Raw genomic sequence first — 19,740 nt, 5'->3', positions numbered from 1 at the left:
TGGTGAGCCAGTCTTTGCGCATGGATGCCAATGGTCCTTGCCTCGTGTGCTGTCCTGTTGCCGTCCCCGATTGTGGCACACACCTTGGTTCCCCCTTGAACAGTCATCATTCCTGTTTCGGACCTCAGCCATGACCATGCATGGGATTGGAATCACATCTGATTTCAAGTGAGGCCCCATGTCTCACTGAGGTCACTGGGTTTCCTTCACAGTTCGCCAGGTCCGGTGGTATCCTCATCGTGTCATGAGCCGGTTTTTCCTAGCCCAGAACAATGGGAAGTTTGTTTAGTGACAAAGCCCTCTGGCTTTCTGCCCCTTTAATTAGAACGTCGGTTTATTTTAACTTTCCATTTGTAGGCCTGTTGCAGCTGTGGGGTGACTCACGAGGGGGCTGATGAGCCACGGGAACAGTGGGAGTCTGCCATGGGACTGGCTTCCCTCCTTGCAGGACTCAAGGGCAGGCGGGTCTCTGCGGGGAGGGAGCATGTCTGAAACGTCAGGGTGTGTGTTCCTTTTGATGCCTCCACAAACTCAGCCACCCTCCTCCCCGTTACTGTCAGGTCTCCCTAACAGTCGTGAGGTTGCTGAGGCATGTGGTCAGTGCACTGGAGATAGCTTTGTTAATGGCAAGGGCCCCCCATTGAGTTCTCTGATCTTTGGTCAAGCCCATTCCCCGGACATGTCAGCCTGTGCGAGGACTCGTTCACACATATTCTAACAGTGTGCATTTTGTCTGTCTGTCTAGCCCCTTTTATGGAGAAGACTTTTACTGTGAAATCCCTCGGAGTTTCCGTCACCTGTCCTTTTACATTTTTGACAGAGATGTTTTCCGAAGGGATTCCATCATAGGTAGGTACTTAAATGGTAGGTACTTACATGGGTGTTTTCTTGCTTTGACAAACAGGATCTCATCCTGCTGGAAATGGCAGGCCTCTCCTAAGCACCTGCTGCCCTTAAGACTGGGAGGAGATTAGCGTTTAATCCGAAGCCTTCCTGAACAGGCCGTGTGGCACTGAGTCACTCCTGATGGGAGTCGCTCGGAGGCTTGCCTGTGTGGTCTGGCCTCTTGCACCATCCTGTCTTCTGGTCTGACAATGTGCAGAAGCACTTGCCACTGGAACACACTGACGAGGGCCTCCTTAAGGTTAGCTTGAAGCGTGTCCCAAAATGTCCCTAGACAGATCAAGCGCTCCTTCCCAGGTGCCATAGGGAAGTTTGACTGCAAGCCTTCTCTGGTCTAGGCTTCTCTCATCCCTAACTCCAGCATAGTGGTAGGGATACGCAAAGGCCAGGGAGAGAGTTCGGGGCCAGTCAGACATGTATGAAGTCCACGTTAACCCCTATGTCTCCGAGCCTCAGTTTCCCTGTGACTTCAAGAAGGCAGCAGTCCTGATACTCTCCCAGACATTAGTCATGTGAGGAGTCCAGGTGATGGGCCAGCCAAAGGCTGGTTTCTATTCTGGTACTCCCTTGAACCCAAGATTATCCAAAACAGGAGCCCGGTGTGAGGGTAGCTCACCCACTGCGAGTGGACAGGCGATGTTGTGCTTGCCTGAACTACATTGTTCAAGGTAGGAAGTGATTTCCTCTGGATTGACTGAGGTCCCATATTAGTTGAGATGATGAGTCACAGGAATGCAGAGGAGAATACTGTTGAAGCCAAGAGGGCACCGATCTGAGCGTGGCCAGATGGAAGCTCCAGACTTCTCCATGAGAGACTCTGTGGGTTCATGTCAACATGGAAGAGGATCAGAACCTTACTTCATTGCCACACCTGACCTCATACTTCTTTCCCTCTTGACTTTACGCTCACTCCTACCCCGACAGACTCCACCCTTCAACCGTCACAGCCATGCCTCCTTAACTTTCTGACTGGACCCACCTTATCCACACAGCCACCTGACCCTTGCTTTCCATCTAGCCACACCCCTCATGCCCCACCTTACCTCTCCCTGCAAGCCCCCCTTATCTTGCTCCTCACCCCAACCCCATTTTGTCTTATCCTTCAGCCCGTCTTACCTCAACCCTCACAGCTGACGGCATAGACTCCTCATGCTCAGCCCTAGGCTCTCTGCTCTTCACACCCCTTCTTAGTCACTGTTCTCTTGCTGTGAGGAAACACCACAACCAAGACAAGTTTTATGAAAGAATGCATTTAACTGGAAACTTGGTTCTAGTTCCAGAGGGTTGTTTCATTATCGCCATGGTAGGGAACGCGGTGGCCAGCTGGCATGGCACCGGAGCAGGATAGCGGGGAGCTTGCAGGTGTGGTGGGAGTGGGGTGATGACTGAGACCAGACCTGGCTTGAGCTTTTGGAACCTCAAATCCCTCCTCCCAGTGACACACCTCCTCCAACAAGGCCACACCTCCTAATCCTTCCCAAGCAGTTCCACTGATGGGGGACCAAGCATTCACATATATGCCTATTGGAGCTATTCTCGTTTAAACCAGCACATACCCTCTTACTCATTTCTCTCATCCGCTTAATCTTGCCCCTCATGTGACCCTCTCACAGACCTCACCATGGCCCTCACACCCCACTTCACTTTGTCCTTATTGCTTTCTCGTCACACCAGATGTCACCCCCAAAGTGACCTCATCTTACTTCGCCCTTCACGCACACCTTACCTCATCTCCTATACCACGTAGCTCCCCACCTTTCACACCCATCTCACCACTGAATCTGACCGTACACTCAACCTTTATGTCCTCATACCCCTACACATGGTCCTCATATCTACCATATCACCTCGCCTCTTTCCTCACATCTGACCCCGTGCTCCCGCACACCCACTGGATACTCGCTTCTTACATCTCCCTCACCTTGTCCCTCACACCAGTCCTCCGCGTGCTCTGTGTACTCAGCCTCGCTCTGCTCACTCTCACGCCTCACAGAGGCCTCACCTCACTTCACCTCACACCTCCCTGCACACTCTTTCTCCTCTCACTGCTCTTCAGCCTGTCTCTTCTGTGATGACTCAGCCCTTGTCCCGTCCCTGCCCTGCTGTCCCCATGCTCCTCCACATCTGCCATCAGGGCGTCTCGCCTGTGTGTCTGTCTGTATTTCACCATTTATATGACGCCTGTGGGCAGGAATTTGTTTATTGTAGTCATGCCTTGGGTGCACGCTTGACCTTGGTCAGTGTGCTGGAGGAATGCATACATGTGGACACATACGTGTGTGCCTATGTAGATACTTACATAGAGCTTTAACTTGAGCCTGCCGAGAAAGTGGGAAATGGAGAAGTTGGTCATAGCTATTGTGCTTTTCCAGCGTTGTACACTTAGTTGCTTCGTTCACTCGTGCTGTTCATTAGTTTACTCATTTTGCAGATGTCAGTTGGTGAGTCTGGTACTCGGGGTCCTAGATGGCACTTACCTCCAGGATTCTTCCCTTCTGGTCTTTTTCTTGTCCGTGCCTTGGTAACTCCTGTGTGCACCTCTCGTTCCCTATCGTGCATCTCTTAATTTTCTCTGAGTGGGATGTCTTAGTGTCCGCTTGGTGTTTGTGGCCTCCTGGACCTTCTGTCAGGGGTGGGGAAGCACTATGATCTGCCAATTCTTCAGACAGGCTGCACTGTGCTTACTGGATGGCTCCCACTGAGAACCACCGTGTGAGGGGCATGACGCAAAAGGACCCGAGTGCCCATCAGTCTCCCTGAAGGGGCTGTGGTTCTCCAAGTTTTGCGTGTCTGTCTGGTGACAACTGTAAATTGGCTTCTGCGTGCAAGCCACTGGTTGGCTGCTATTAGGAGTGCCCAGGACTGGCTAAGCTGTGGGGGTGAGGAGCTGAGGTGACTGTGGGGCCACGTTTCCACTTTCAGCATCAGCTGGAGAATCTCGTTTTTTCCTCAGTAGCATTGCATGGCATTGTTAGAAATAGAAAATAGATGTAAACTGTTGGGGACACGTGATAGGGCCCCAGTTTTCAGACTGTTTGGACCTTGTTCTTGTGAGCTCTGTGTGTGGTCAGGCTCCACCTCCCCTTCCTGGGCACCCCTCATGAGGACTGTGTTCTTCATCCCTCCTCCCACCGCACCTCCTCCTACATGTACTCCGTGTGTCTGTGTAGTGTTTTCTGCTCTCTGCTGTAGGCTTCCCACCTACGTTCCTCTCCTGCGTGGGCCAGTTCAGTGTGGCCCGTAGGAGCCCTGAGCTCCCAGAGTGCTCTCTGTGTAGCTCACTTGCCTGCCTGAGGGTTTTGTTGCTGCTTCATTTTCTTCTTCTTTCTCCCCCTCCTCCTCTTCCTCTTCTTCTTTTTCTTCCTAAACAAGGCCTCATTTAGCACATCCTCAAACTTGCTCTGTAGTGGATGAGCTTGAACTTCTGGTCCTTCTATCGCTGCCTCCCGAGCACCGAGATTAATACACATTGCTGTGCAGGTTTTGCCGAATACTGGACATGGAATCGATGGCCTCATGTGTGTTTGGCAATCGCTCTACCAACTGTGCCGTATCCCTAACTGTTAGGCCTTTTGGTAGGACTAATGGGAGCCGGTGGAAGAGTGTGGCAGGGTAGCCAGAGGGCTCTTCTCTGCTTGTTTCATATGCTGGAGCTAGCTGTGACTTCCTTTAGTAAAGGACACAACCCCAGATCAGCCACAGCCAGCAGTCCGTGTCCCAGCATTTCAGTCAGCTGGAGAGAGGCCAGACCATGAATGCTCTTCAGCCCCAACAAACCATGTGCATCCCAAACATGCCAAGGAAAAATTGGGCCATGGCTTCCAAGAATGTGTGAAATTTGTTAATCCAGGTGTTTTATAAGGGAGAAAGTAGGGCAGGTGGTTTTCCTGGTGGTGGGCAGGCACGGTGTGTGAAAACTCCCTGTCAAGCAAGCTACTCACCGTGAAGCCATCTGCCATCTTAAATATGTCAGTGTTTAGTTATGGGGTTTAGTCATTCTCACAGCCGGCCATGTCTTTTGCTGTATTGAGTGTATTGAGAGTCTTGGGCCTGGGCTCTTGTGCTAGATGCTTGCCTGTAGTTTGTAATCATTGTCTGCTCTGGGCTCCCCTCGACCATGCTGCTCAGCCTGGGAAGGTCGGCCACGAAAGCACCATTGACCAGGTTGCATCTGTGTTTGTTTCCTGAGGAAACTATACGTTGGTTGTGTGGTGACTGCCCTCCTCACGTTTAAACTAATTCCTTCCTGACTCATGACTTCTGCTTGGCACAGGCTCTAGGCCCTGAGTCCAGGCAATAAGGGGAGCTTGCCCTTCTAAGTGTACAGTGCTTACTCCCTAGAAGCCAGTTCTTGCCAACAGGCCACTGCCAGGCTCTAGTCCCTTCACTAGAGGGGTGCCCTCTTGAGGATTTGGGGATCTCTCAGAGGTGCTGAAGGCTTCTGAGGATCTGAAGTCGCTCTCAGGTTTGGGATGCTTTCTCAGGCACTGAAGGCCTTTTAGGATTTGGTGCTTGAAGGTTTTTTTTTGGTTTTCTCTGAGGTGTGGGGGTGAGGCTCCTCTCTTCAGGATCTAGTGTTGCTGGCTTAGGTTCTTGGGCATTTCCGGAGGCATTAGAGGTGTTGTCAGAACCTCAGACACTTGGTGAGACTTCTGTTGGCCCTCGCCACCCCCAACGAATGACCTCTTGGTTTCAGGCCACGAGGAATGGCGGCCTCCAGGTCACAGGTTTCTCTTATTATGAGGGCCTGAGGGGCCTGGTTGTGTGTGTTCTAGAAGGCGAGGTCAGTTTCAGCAGACGCTCCTAAGGAATGCAGTAACAGACAAAGCCTGAAGAAACCATCCAGGCATACCAGAAAACATTAACTATGATCGCTGAAATTCTAGCTCTGTCACCTCAGTTCTACTAATGTTTACCTCGTGTAACAGCTCATGTGTGCGTCTCACAAAATAGCCTCACCAGAGAAACCCACGGTGAGAGAAAATCTCCCAGAACACACACAAGCTGCTTCATCCTGGTGATGGGCAGAGGCTTTAGGTTGGATCTGCTGGTTATGAAGCCTGGGCCACAAGCAGGTGTGTATCATGAACGGAACTCACTGTTTCTTCCTAAATCACCACACTACCTACAGAGACGAGCTTGGCCGCGTGGGTGCCAGGTGTTCTATTCATTTTTTTTTAAATGCTTAAAGTGAAAACCACTAAGTAAAGAGGCCGAGGGGAGTGATGGTTCTGGGGCTGAGAGGGCTCAAGAAGCATAGTACTTCTGTTTGCCAAGCCCTTGACTGTCACACACAAAAGAGACAATGGGAAGGAGATGACTTCCTGCAGCTAGGCCAAACACACCGCCTGCTTCGCCTTATACCGGCCTGCTTAGGGGAGAACTAATCCTCACAGCTGGGAGAACAAGAAGTGGTTGACAGGCACCTGCACGTAGGAGATGGACCCCAAAGAGAGGCTCCTTTGCCGCGCCATCCTTCTGAACACCTTGAGTCTTGTTCTGTGTGTCAGACGGCATATGTAAAAGTTGAATGAAGTACTTCTGAAAATTAATGTTAGTAGTGGTGTCTAAAAATGTAGGACTCAGGACGCGGGTTCTGCACGTATCAGCGCTGCTTATGCCAGCGTCTGCCCATGAAAGCATAGCGTCATAACGCCATAGCTGTTAGAGCATCAAACTTCAGAGGTTAGCCTTGGGTCCAGTCTAGCGGAGCACAGAACCCAAGGATTTCATTACCCTTCTTCATGGACATGAGCTCAGTCTCATGAAACCTTTGTTTCATGTGGGCTTATTCATAAGAGACTAGAAAAAGAAGACATCGCCTCCACACTGTGGCCAAAGGTTTGTCTGCAAGAGCCACAGGGCAGCTGCCTTCGGTGGCCAGAGGCCTCAGGACCTTGTTGTGGAAAAATCAAAGGAATACCCGGCAGGTGGCGGGAGGAGAGGAAGAACCTACAGACAAGTTGTGTCCTTGTGGCAACCACTGTTGACTGAGGTTTCTGTCCTGCCCAGTCCCAAATAAACACACAGAGGCCTACATTAATCATAAACTGGTTGGCCTAGTAGCTTAGGCTTATTAACTCTTATAACTTATATTAGCCCATTGTACTTGTCTGTGTTAAGCCACATGGCTTGGTACATTTTTCGGTGAGGCAGTCACATCTTGCTTGCTCTGTGTCTGGTTTCCTCTGTCTCTGGGTGACGACTGCAGACCGAAACTTCCCTCTTCCCATAATTCTCATTGACCCGCCTCTACTTTCTGCCTGCTCACCCTATCTCTACTTCCTGCCTGACTAATAGCCAATCAGAATTTATTTAAAATACAAGTGACAGGGCACAGATGATTGGCCCACAGCAACTGTTCTTCAGGCACATGTGTATGACCACATGCCACACACATGTATGTCACGTGGTGTGTAAATTAAAGGTGGACATTTGTGACCCATTCTGCCATTTCCCTTAGTAGACACATATTCCTACTAAATTACCAGAGACCTATAAAGTGTATTTTGTCTACATTTTATGGGAAGCAGCAGGGAGGGGCTAGGACAGCCAGATCTGCTGGGTGGGTACCTGACAGGCCATTCATAGCAGAAAACAGGCTTGATCCCTTTCTTTCTCTTACAGCCTGCCCACAGCAGCAGCTTAGAGAACGTGCAAGGTGGGAAAGTGTTTATTTGTAAAATCTGGCTCTTGTGCCGGTTAGCTTGCGGGAAGTGCTGTTACATGAACAGACAAGTCTGCAGCCTTGGCCAAAGCCAGCATGAAATGTGTTCCGAAGAGTGGAATAGCCAAGTCTTAACCTTGTTAAGGAGTCAGGATCTGGTCTCCTTGACCTCTCCTGTGCGTCCACGGTTTTCCCTCCATGGCCTTGCTCTCCTTCTGTGTTCCAGGCAAAGTGGCCATCCAGAAGGAAGACTTGCAGAGCTACCACAACAGGGATACGTGGTTCCAGCTGCAGCACGTGGACGCCGACTCAGAGGTGCAGGTGAGGCTTGCAAATGTGGCTCGTGGTGAGGTAAGCGGTAGGCTTTGGGGCTGAGAGTTTACACCCTGTGTCTTCACCTCTGATCAAGCTCCGCAGGCTTGCGAGCTGTGTTTGTTGCTCTGGTTATTGGCACGCTTTGTCAGGCAGATGGATGCAACTTGAAAACTGCAGAAGGTGGGAAGGGAGGTGGCAGAGAAGGCAGAGAGCATATAGTAAACTTGGGTAGGGCTCTGCGCTGCTATTCTGGGTGAGAGTAGCTGAGCCACGGGAGAGTAGCTGAGCCACGGGAGAGTAGCTGAGCCACGGGAGAGTAGCCAGCATCCAGGTTCCCACCACCTCAGTAGCCTCCCCGTGACCTGCCTGCATAGCTTGCCATCTGGGACTGAGCGCCCAACTTCCAGGGACAAAGAGATAGATGGTGGGGGCTTAGTAAGTAGGCCTGGCATGCAAGCCCCTTGACAAGCAGCACAAAACTTGGTAGCTTGCCTCCTCCTCCTGTAAGAGGAGATGCAGCAGGATCACTCACTGAGGGAACAAACCTGCACATGACCGAGGGACTGTCGTAAGCCCTGGTGTTAGATAAAGAGCAGCTGCCACGATCCCCCTCTTTGCCGGTGCTGTAGTCATGGCATGACTGGGAGCTGAACCAGTCCTGAGCCAGTCAGCACTCGGCTCCCCTGTTCAGGAGTCACACGACTACATGGCTAGAGTTTGCAAGCCTCAGTTCCAGGAGACCTGCGCCAGGCCTTACAGTACTGGGTGCATTGTGGGATAGGATGATGGTTACCGTTTTTGTCCTGAGTAGGTGAAAATCCATGAAACAGATCTATTGTAAAGACCTGGGCTGTCATTCGGCAGAGAGAATTCACTTGCAGTTAACCGGGGAAGCTCTGAGTCCCATGTCCCCTGTGTGTGAGGACTACAAGCTAGGCTAGCCTGCGTGCCCCATATCCTCCAAGTTTCTCCACCTCGGCCTGCCTTTTCTATGCACAGGGCGAGGGTTCCTTGCCAAGGTCAAAGGTCATCCACAGGGTTGTCACTGAGACCAGCACAAGAAAAAGTGAAGCACTGAGTGGAATCACATGGCCAAGCTGCAAATGGGCCTGTGGAAGTCCTGCCCATGGAAGGATCGTCTGATTTCCCTAGTCATTGACCCTGCCTCCCAGGAGCCCACTGTGAGCTAAATAAGGCTGCAAGCACTGCTGGAAGCAATGAGGGTGCTCTCGTGGGGCCGCCGAGCCTTTTTGAAGGCAGCGGTCGGTTGCCCCTTTTCTCCCTGGTTTAGAAAGCTTCTCCAAAGGGCACTGTGTATCGCTGGGAGTTTCTGGCCTGCTCCCCATGAGATTCCCAAGACAAAGGCCAGCTCAGCACCTTCCCAGAGCTGCACAAATCCCTTTCCAGGCCCGGTTTCCCCTGAGTTAGGTTTCAGTGTGACATTTCCTAGTTCTTATTTTTTATTAGTTATTTCGTTTTTAAATGGCTTCAGATTCACAGGAAGCTGCAAACTGGAGTCCACAGGGAATATAGCCAGAAAGTTCACGTGTTATATTTTAGCTAAAGACAGGATACAGTTTGTGAGGACCCCGTGGCTCCTCCCGGGGTGGCTGGTACAGGTCACATGACTGTGCCTTTATCCTGTGTGATCTCACCAGCACACACACACACACACACATGCATGCATGCTCTGTTCAGGTTTTTAGTGTGATAAAACGCACATCTCACAAAACCTGCCACCGTCACCATTTCTGAGTGCAGTTCGGTGTCATTGTGTGCCTTTGCGTTTGGGTTGTACCACTCTCCATCTCCAGGACTCTCTCCAACCCGTTCAACCCCGTTCCCAGGCCCAGAATCCACTGCTCTGCTGGGCCAGGAGTAGGGAGGGCCTTTCTGTGACCCTCTGATTTCACTGAGTGTCAAGTCCCGGTCCATGAGTGTTATTGTATCTCAGGATTCCCTGCCTTCCTAAGGCTCTGTGGCTGGACCACATTTTACTTATCTGTCAACTCAGGGACAGCTTAGGAGCTGATGCTCCTACTTGATTGTTAGATTTCTTTGCAGCTTTATCCTGTGTACACATTTGTATAACAGCTACTATAATCAAGATTCAGAATCGCAAAGCTACAAATATACATGCATGTGTCAATCTCATGTCTGGAGGGGAATTTCCTACTGAAGGCCAGGAGGTGTCCAAAGCACCCTGGAGGCCTGTTTTTCTCCCTTCGAAGCCTGGCTCTTACGTCAGTATTAACAGATCTTGACTCCAGCCTTCTTGTCTCCTGGGACCTTGGATGGTGAAGGACGCATGAAAGGTCTGGAAAGATGGATCAAAAAGGTCTGGAAAGATGGATCAACAATTAAATGCGCTGACTGCTCTTCTCGAAGACCCAGCGTCTACTTGGCAGCTCACAACCATACGTAACTCCAGTTCCAGGGGAACCAACGCCCTCTTCTGGCTTCTTCAGGCACTGCACACACACAGTGCACAAACATACATGCAGGCAAAGTATCCACACACCTAAAATATAAATAAATCTCAAAGAAAAAAATGAAAAAAATAAGACTAATCTGCCATGGCTGGGCTGAGGAATAGCAGATCTCTGGAGGACTCAGTCCCTCTCTGGGGTGTGAAATGCTCTCATTCTCAGAGAGGCTGAGACAAGGAGACAGCTCCTCCCCTCAGCCTGACCTTTAAATCGCAATCGCCATCTTTTACGCCACAGCTGTGGCTTGTTTTGAAATGTCGCGTTTACAATCTCTAGAAGGGCAGAAAGTGGCATTTGGGTTCCTGGATCCACCTGTTCTGTAATTCACGGGAAAGACTCATGCATTATGACAGACGGAGCTGGGCCCACGTGAGAGACCATGTGTCACAGCAATGGAGGAAAAGACAGCTACATATCTTGCTTCCTTCCTGAACTGATGCTTTACAAAGTCCTGTATAAGTCACGTTATTATCCAGAATCAGTCGCTTCTGCTGGTTTCTTCACAGGGGACCCGTCAGATATAGGGATGACCCTGTCAAGAGGACAGGGGCTCCAGCTGGCAGGGCACCCTGCAGTGCCCAATGTCCTGTAGTTCCGAATGGCAAGGGGAGGGATGGCACTGGTCCTTCTCTCCTGGCTCCTCCCCAACTGTGCCCCTCATCTCAACTGCTTATGGGCGTGTGATGGAGTCAGGACACATAGTATGCTCCCCATAGATCTGTAACTCATTTCAGGCCCAAGGCCAATGCCATTTTAGGGATAGAGGTTAGCTCTGAAGGCCAGAGAAGGGGTAGACATTCTCTCTTCCCCCAGAGTGTCTGGGGATTTGTCTTTGGTGTGTCAGACAATCCAAAATGTTGCCAGTGGTTGTCCATGGTCCAGGGCCACTTGAGAGCCCGGATGCTAGGAGAAGTACTTGCCTCCTTCCTTCCCTGGCCCAGTCCTGCCTTCCTTTTCAGTTGCCTGCTTTTCCCTTTACTACACAGATCTCACCTAGAGCCAGCTCTGCATTTCTCCCTGCCTTGGTCTAGTGGCTTCTCAGGCCAGTAGGGACAATTCAGAGCAGAGTGTCCACTGTCACGAGCCACCTTCTCGTGGGGGACTGGCCAGGAGTGTTCTCTGTTTCCTGAGGCAGCTGTTGTGGCGGGTGGGGGGTGGGGGGTGGGGCTGTCATCTGCGACTAAATCAAATGAATAAACTTTAAATTTTATTAACGTTTTAAGTTCATAGGGAAACTAAGAGATCTGAGTTGTACACGTCTTCCTGAAGCCCTGACCGTTCCCCTGGTGACCAGTGTCGGTGTCATCATTTCCCAATGTACACAGTTCAAGCCCTTAGTGGTCCATGGGCCACAGCCCGCTTGCTTCACAGGCAGCCTCCCTCACATCGCATGCTCAGGTTGGGCACACCCTCACCGTGGTCTTGGTAGTCGGTTTTGGTAGCCTGACTACAGGCCTATCGCTCCGACCATCTCTTCAGAGAATCTGATGGGGGGTTGACTTCCTATGATGTTCTGCTTTCAGGTTTTGTTTTGTTTTTGTGTTTTTACTTCTAATCAGGCATTTGGTTATTTCTGCTTTCAGGGGATTAATTCTAGCCTTCTAAGGTCGCTGGCCCCGGGTCTTTTGCCTTTCCAGAGCGTGAAGCTAACACTCAAAATTTCCCTCTTACACGGTGCTTCCGTGGCCCCCACAAATTCTGATAAACTCTGCTTTCGTTTTCATTTATTTAAAAATATTTTGAGTTTCCTCTTAGACTTCTCTTCATTTTGCCCCTGTGGTATTTAGATGTTGTTGTCATCTCTATGCCTCCTCTTCATTACTAGCTTCCAGATTGTTCCCATGAGCTCTGAGAGTGAACTTTGTGGTTTCCCCCTTACACGTGTAGCTGATGAATGGAGCTAGAGGTACTTCCCTTGTCCCCAGTGAGCTCAGTAGGGTGTTTCCTACTGTCTGACAAGGTCTGGGAGCTCCAATTGGCTCCTCTCAGGACCTTGTACAGTGGAACCCTGCAGCTGTCACTGCCCCCTTTTGTGGATATTCTTGATATTCATCTTAAGTAAGACTGGAGGGGCGACTTCCAGCACTTCCGTCTGCACATGAAAGTGTGTCTCTCACAGAGCAGAGTGAATTCAAGGCCACCTGCCTGTCCTTCAGCGACTCTAAAAGAGAAGAAAGGCACCTGTGCCTGTGGTGTAGCCACATACTGGACCCAGATGTGGGCCCTGGGAGCAGAGGGCAGGGCTGTGAGGGACCGAAGCACAGGTGTAAACCTGATGGGTTGTGCACCACCTGCCCACAGAGGCACCTCCCAGCCTCCACCCTGACACCTCGCCCTTTAGGAAACACCCATCACACACAGGGATGGAACCAGAATGAGTTCTGGCCACAGGCTTGCCTAGGGCAACCTCTTGGTGCAGAGGGGTCATGCTGTAGCTGGCTGTTTCACCTCCTTCTGGCCTCTCCCAGACCTCTAGAAACGGAAGCCACCGCTCTTTGAGGTGGGAGCCGCCCTTGTGCGCAGTGTTTGTGCTGAGTCTCGGGGCACTGCTGGTGTGTGGGAAAAACAGGAAACAGGAAGGCAGCTGCCATCAGCTGTGGGTGGTGGGATCATTCACCTCACCCTCACGCTTCTGCCTTTCAGAGGCTAAAGATGGACTGAGGTCCAGCCCATCTGAACATCTCACGGCTGGTTCTGAAAACGGCCTGCTGCTGGTGAGGCTGACTTCAAGTGCCTGGGACGGCCGGTGTTCCAGCCTGAGCCCGCAGCCGCTCAAGCTTCCAGTAGTGGCAGCTTCAGGCAGGCTCCACTGGTCATGGAAGAGGGAGCCTCAAAAAGCCCTCGATATTGTCGTTCTTACCATTTGGGTATTTTCCTTTCCACCAAGCATTGGGGATGTGCTGGGAGCTGGTGCCCTCCTCCCTGTCTTGGTTAGGGGTCCTGTTGCTATGACAAAACACCATGGCCTTTGCCATTTGGGGAGGAACAGGTTTATTCCACTTCCCAGCTTGCAGTTCATCACCCTGGGCAGGAACCTGGAGGCAGGAGCTGATGCAGAGGCCATGGAGGAGTGCTACTTACTGGATTGCTCTTCATGGCTGGCCTAGCCTTGTTTTCTTGTACAGCCAAGGACCACTTGCCCAGGCGTGGCATAACCCACAATGGGCTGGGCCCTCCCAAGTCAATCACTGATTAAGTAAATGGCCCACAGGCTTGCCTACAGGCCAATCTCACGGAGGCCTCTTCTCAATTGTGGTTCTCTCTTCTAAGATTTGTATATCTTTGTGTCAAAAAAAAAAAAAAAAGAAAAAACCAAGTAGAACACTTTTTGTCAGCATTTTGGGGTGGCAAAGGTTTCTCTAGACTTCTGGTGAAACCTCAGTTCAAGTCAAATCAGGATTTGTGACTTCAAAACAAAAGAGAATTTCAGAACTTGCTAGTATGAGACTGAGCTGGGATTTAATGATGATATTTGAATATAGGCTTAAGCTGGAAGGTTAGGAGACAGGCACTCAGAAGGAGGACACATTTGAGAGCACGGGCGTGATCTGCACAAAGAGCCCCAGAAAGTGAAACGCCCAAGTGTAGGTACAGGTTCCTCAAGGAGAGTCACAGCCCATTGAGTTTTTACAAGAGGATGTAGGATTTGGGTGAGGTTTGGGGGGACCTAAATGAGGTCACTGAGTAGTTCCTGGAGGGGCTCCTGGCGGAATTACACTCGCTAAGGTAAAAGTCTCGCTTACAGTGATAAAGGAAGGAAGCATATCTTCGTTGTAAACAAAGTTAGCAATCTTGGACTCTCATAGGCAAGGCATTGTTTGATGCCTTGGTCCAAAGGTTTCAATGACAAGGAGCCTTGAGACTGCCCGGGTTAGCCAGCGCTTCTGTAATTACAGATGTCTTGGCTTAACGTTTGTGTACACCCAACCCACGGGAGGTCCCACATCCCACATGGATCCCACTGGGGAACAGGTCTTTTTCTCCTGATGCCATTCCCTCCTTGTTCTCATAGTGTGACTGTGTATAATAAACAACAGAACATTTATGTTGCCAGTTACCTGTTGCCCTTCTAGAAGCATCGCTCTGGCCTCCCCGTGGAGATTGTGACCCTCATGGGAGAGCCTTACTCAAGACACGTCCTGCATATATGCACTCACAGCCCTTCTGGGGTCACTGCTCAAATGTCCTTTTCTTTTTTAACACCCTTGAACCCACTCGGAGCTATTGTAAGACCAGTGGGTGACACCTGCTCTCTTAGTGTCTGAGCCTAGGTTTGGTACCTAGCAGTACAAGTGTAAACCACTTAGAGGGCCGTAGGTTTTCTACAAGCTTTGTCTACTTGTAACACTGTCCTTGTGCCTTGCAGGGCAAGGTCCACCTGGAGCTGAGACTGAGCGAGGTCATTACAGACTCTGGTGTTGTCTGCCACAAACTCGCTGCACGGTAAGTCACCCAGAGAGAGAAGTACATCTTTCGTTTCCCCCAGAGGTTGCCTTTTTCACCCTTGACGGAGCTGATGCCCACCCCCAGTGTGGTACGCGGCTCTTGAAGATAGACCGACATACACAGTGCTGTTCTTCACCTAAGAAGAGGGACGCTACCTTCCAGGGCTCGAAATGGAAACAAGCCAGCATGCAGGGAGGTAGCGCAACACCACAGCAGCGAGGTCACATGGGTGCATATAGATGCATGAGGGCACTCCTGGCTAAAGTTAGTTCCGAGCATTCTGCCCCTTTATTATAGTAATCTGTAGGAAGTCGTGGCTCCAGGAGAGTGTAGTTACACACATTTCATTTTGCGTTCCCGTTTCATCCCTGGGAGTGCACCCCCGTTGAGACCTGCCCTTCAGACTATGCCCCTAAATATGCTGTGTAGCTTCTTCACTTCCCCTCTTTAAATCGTATGCAGAGTAGCCCCATACACCACTCCTGTCCTGCTGGCTTTCAGGTCTTGGCCACTCTCTCTCCCTCTACACAGGACCCAAGCTGTGTCTTGGAGAATGTCATCATCTGTTTTCTATTACTGTAACAAAACCCTTGAGGCCAGGTACCTGACACAGAGCCAAGATCTGTTTGATCATAGTTCTGTTAAGGCCTTGTGCTGTGTCCTAATGAGACGGAGCACCCCGCAGTGAAACTGAAAAATCCGCTATTGTGTGAGCTTTCATCTCACCACCCTGAGTGTGATTGCTGTGCTCCAGGGGCTGTGAGGAAGCCTCAGATAAGAGAAAGGTCTATTTGTGATGAGGATACAGAAGCGTGACCCTGAGAAGGAAATTCGAGGGACAGGGACTAGTCCTGTAGTGACTCTAGACATACCCAGCCACCTTCAGCTGGAAAGGGATGGAGGATAGCACCCTCTGTTGTCCACCCAGGTCTCAGTGCAGCAAGGGGGCCTCAAGCCAACCTTCCATTGTCGACCGTGGCTGGGAATTAGTATAGATAGTACCTACCGCCTGAGACATCTCCATAAGCTGCAGTTCCCTGATGAGCTCCCTAGTATGTGGAGCTACATCTCAGCATCTCCATACCGAGGTAGCATGGGCCCATTTTGAAGGTTCTGTTGAAGAGCAAAGCCCGTAAATATTAAACACGGAATGCTACAGTGCTTGTACTGTAAACGCTAGATTTGGGAACTTAGTATGTTTCAAATTTTCTGTTCACAAACTTCAGGAATGGCTTACCCATGGTGTGGGGGCATGCTGAACATTGTATTGTCTATACATCCACTGCTTCAGAAGCAATGCTCAGGGGACAGCTCTGGGCCCTCTGAGAAGGGATGCATCTTAAGACCCATGTCTCTGACTCTGCTTCCAACCAGCTGATGGCAGAACACAGGCTGAGGGGAGCTATGGCATGGGGTATTAAATCCCGGAAGGAACCGCAGTCATGTGTAGAGGGCCATCAAAAGCCTCCTGGGTTTACATGTGTCTGAGAACCACTCGTATCCCTTTAGCCCAGGGAAGAGCCTTGTGATTGCCCAGAACACGTAGTGCAGACAGAAAGAGGACTACCGCTTTGTAAATTATGAACCATCTCGAGGAAAGGGTAGCCTCCCCCAAAACGCATAGAACAAAACCAACCAAATCAGAAGAGCCAGGACCACAGCTTAGAGCTTGAGTTCAACAACTTCGTTCTCTAATAACCAGCTGCAAAAATTCTGGATACTTGGCCTAAACTTCACAGAGCCTAGTATCCACTCAAAGAGTTCGTGTGGATGGAGAGTGGAGCTAAACACCAATAGTCAGAAAGACTAAGAGTGGCGTAGATGTGGCGCTCGCTGGCCAGTGTAGGAAAGTAGTAACGCTGGGTCAGAACATGTGGACCACCACGAGCCATGGCTGTAAATCCCTTAGCTGTAGATAGGCATGCGGGAAGCAGTGGAAGCCCTGGCCAACAGCTTACACTATAGGAAGGCAAGAACGATGGAGAGGCCCACAGAGGGGTTGTAACTGCAGGCCACTGAGCAGCAGAAGGTGGTGTTGACCCTGGGGTGATACCATGGTCCTCAGCTATCACCCAGGTGCAGCGGAGGGGCTATGACCATGATGGTCACAAGGCTCAGTACCCTAGAAGACATAATCTTGTGAAGGCCACAGACGCTCTACAATTCCACAATGCTTTGCAATTGCTAATCCACATTCTTGCCAGAACCTGCCAGGCCATAGAACTTCTGGCTGAGGAAGCATTGGCTTGGTCTCCTGTGACCTCCAAGTCCTTTCCCTGATCACGGTCTTCTTTGTCTCAGCATCTTTGAGTGCCAAGGCCTCCCCATTGTGAACGGGCAGTGCGACCCTTACGCCACAGTGACATTGTCCGGACCCTTCAGGCAAGTTGTCTTTCTGACATCTCTCCTGCCTGGGTGTCAGTTTTGGGTTGGGGGCACGGGGGATGGCCAGGTCTAGCTCTGGAGATAAGAGGTTGCCCCAGCTTTTTCAGAGGGGTGGGCACGGTGCACTTAGAAGCAGAATGTGTTGTGTAGATTTATTGCAGTGAGGTCTGTTTCTCGGAAAGCCTTTGCAAGCTTCATAGTTGGTATTTTGGGCTCAGTAAAGGTCCCTGTTTTACATACCATCTGGAGGTGGAGGCAGACAATGCTTGGGAGATAAACAAAGGTAACAAACAACTGTGCATTTGACAGTTCGGTTCCAGACCCATCTGGAGCCCACCAACTCTTCCTTTCTCCACCCCAGGTCTGAAGCAAAGAAGACGAAAGTGAAGAAGAAAACGAACAACCCCCACTTTGATGAGGTGTTTTATTTTGAGGTTGGTGCTTCGGTGGGAAGAACTTTGAGTCTTGGCACCGAGACTGTGAGCAAGTCTCAATCCGAGCCACCTGACTCTGTCTCAGGAGCTGTCTAGACCCAGCCCAGAGATCCTCAGATCTGCATGGTATTTGAATCCCTGGTCATTTTCCTCCTTCTCAGGAGAGAAAAGCCACATGTCTCTTCCTGAACCAGCTGGCTCACGCTGGAAGGGGCAGATTGATGCTGTCACCGGGCCCCCCAGGACTCGGGTTGTTTGTTTGGCTTTGGGGCTTTTGTTTTCCTGGCTGTTCACCACAGCTTCCCCAAGCAGGGTGAGGTTCCTTTCTCCGGAAATGTGAGGGTTTGAGCAAAAAGGGGAAATGATTCAGCCCAGAGCACCCTGGGGCCTCTTAGAACTAGAGCAGGTTAGTCAAGAAGGGTGAGGCTGGAGCCTGCCTGAGGCAGCGGGTTGCCTCTCAGCCTTGGTACCTTCTGTTTATTCTTTAGCACCAGGTTCTGGGAGTCAGGAGGTACGGGACAGGCAAGGCCCCAGTTCCCATCTTCAGAGCCTGCCACATGGCGCAAGAGAAAGGCAAAAATGTAGGTGTCACGAAACCCCATGTTATGATGGGCTGTAGACCAGCGTGGTGGCCCAACATCTGGAACTCCTGCACTCAAGAGTCAGAAGCAGAAAGATCCTAAGTTAAAGGACAGCCCGATCTACAGTAGATCAACTTCCATGACAATGAGTGTTAAATGGCTAGGCCTTAATTAAGAAAAAATATAACTAGGATTTGGGGAGATGGTTTAGTAAAGTGTTTGCCATGCATGCATGAAGACCTGAGTTCAAATCCCCAGACCCCACCTAAAAATCCAGGTATGCCAGTGCACACCTGTAATTCTGGTTCTTAGGGTGAGGAGACAGGTGGATCCCTAGAACTCATTGGCCGGCTGGTCTGGTCAAATCAGTGAGCGTTGGTTCAGTGAAAAGGACCCTGACTCAAAAAATAAAGGTGGGGAAAGAATGTCCAACATCAGCTTTTGACCTACACTTGTGTCAAGTGCACACATTATGAAAGAGACACACAAACAGTCAATAAATTAAAACATAGAACCCGTTCAGCTTTGGTGGCACAGAGACCTGCTGTAGGGCCAAGGAGAGCAGGGCTTCTCAAGTGTGGAATCTTGAAAATCCTGAGCAGGGCTTCCATTCTGAGGCTGCTACTATCAGGGCTGGGGTGCTGGACATCTTCATGGACAAGAGTGCTTGGAATCGCGTTAGTAAGAACAACAGGCAGTCTTCAGGACCATCCCTAGGCAAGGTTGAGGCAGGGGAACAAGAGGCCTGGAGGCAGGTCTGCGACCTGCAGGGTGCAGGGTGGGGGAGTGGTGGGGAATAGCCGTGTTCTGTGCAGCCAGGACATCCTTGCCATATAGGCAGGTGAAGATGTCACAGAGCAGGGCATGACACTGGGGCCTCAGCAGGCTCTACTGGGAGGCAAAAACTTGTGGTCATAAAATGTGAGCGTTTAGTAGGAACTGAAAATCAAAGCCACTAGGTTGGTACACTATGGCACAAGTGTGGACGGACTCTCCTGCCCCCGAATCTATTCTGGTGACACACTTATTCCTACCCTGTCTCTACTGGGTGAGACCCTGCATCTCTAGGCTGTGTGTGTCTAATTTACTCACTAAAGACTTGAGCTCCAGCCCATTGGATTAACTCAGTGTCCTGGAGAAGCTTGAGAACCATGTTGTGGGGTGCTTGCCAGACTTCCAGAGGCAGGTGGGGCCCCTGCCCCTCCCAGTCCCAGACTTGAGATGCTGCTGTCGCTCTGTCAGTCGTATGACTCAGCAGCCACACCCAGTTAATAAAACTTACCCGTGTTCTTTATCACTGTTTGACTTAAGTTGGGGACAGACTTGGGGGTGGGGCTCAGGAAGAAAGTAAACAATCTGGCTGACTGTAACCTCTCCAAGGTTTGTGTTTTAGTAGAAGGCAGCTTCCAGGTTGCTGTCTTCCTAGATTTATCTTAGATCCTCCTTGCTGGGGAGAGGGTGATGGGACACCTGGAGCCTGCCTGAGCCATGCTTCCCTGAGATTCACTGTGGGCTGTACC

At 50.7% G+C, this 19,740-nt stretch overlaps 1 protein-coding gene across 1 annotated transcript in view; it reads left to right on the top strand.

Moving 5' to 3' along the window:
- Window positions 1-19,740, top strand: part of Rasa3 (RAS p21 protein activator 3) — a 101,431-nt gene that overhangs the window by 60,859 nt on the left and 20,832 nt on the right. The window contains exons 3-7 of the mRNA XM_075986237.1: window positions 746-849; window positions 7,797-7,891; window positions 14,741-14,817; window positions 17,122-17,202; window positions 17,567-17,639. Coding sequence (XP_075842352.1) covers window positions 746-849; window positions 7,797-7,891; window positions 14,741-14,817; window positions 17,122-17,202; window positions 17,567-17,639 — 430 coding nt within the window. The remainder of the gene's footprint in view (window positions 1-745; window positions 850-7,796; window positions 7,892-14,740; window positions 14,818-17,121; window positions 17,203-17,566; window positions 17,640-19,740) is intronic.

The sequence above is a fragment of the Microtus pennsylvanicus genome, chromosome 9, assembly GCF_037038515.1.
Source record: "Microtus pennsylvanicus isolate mMicPen1 chromosome 9, mMicPen1.hap1, whole genome shotgun sequence".
NCBI classification, from domain to species: domain Eukaryota; kingdom Metazoa; phylum Chordata; class Mammalia; order Rodentia; family Cricetidae; genus Microtus; species Microtus pennsylvanicus.
The sequence above is the reverse complement of the archived record's forward strand: the minus strand, read 5'-3'. Positions and strand labels throughout refer to the sequence as shown.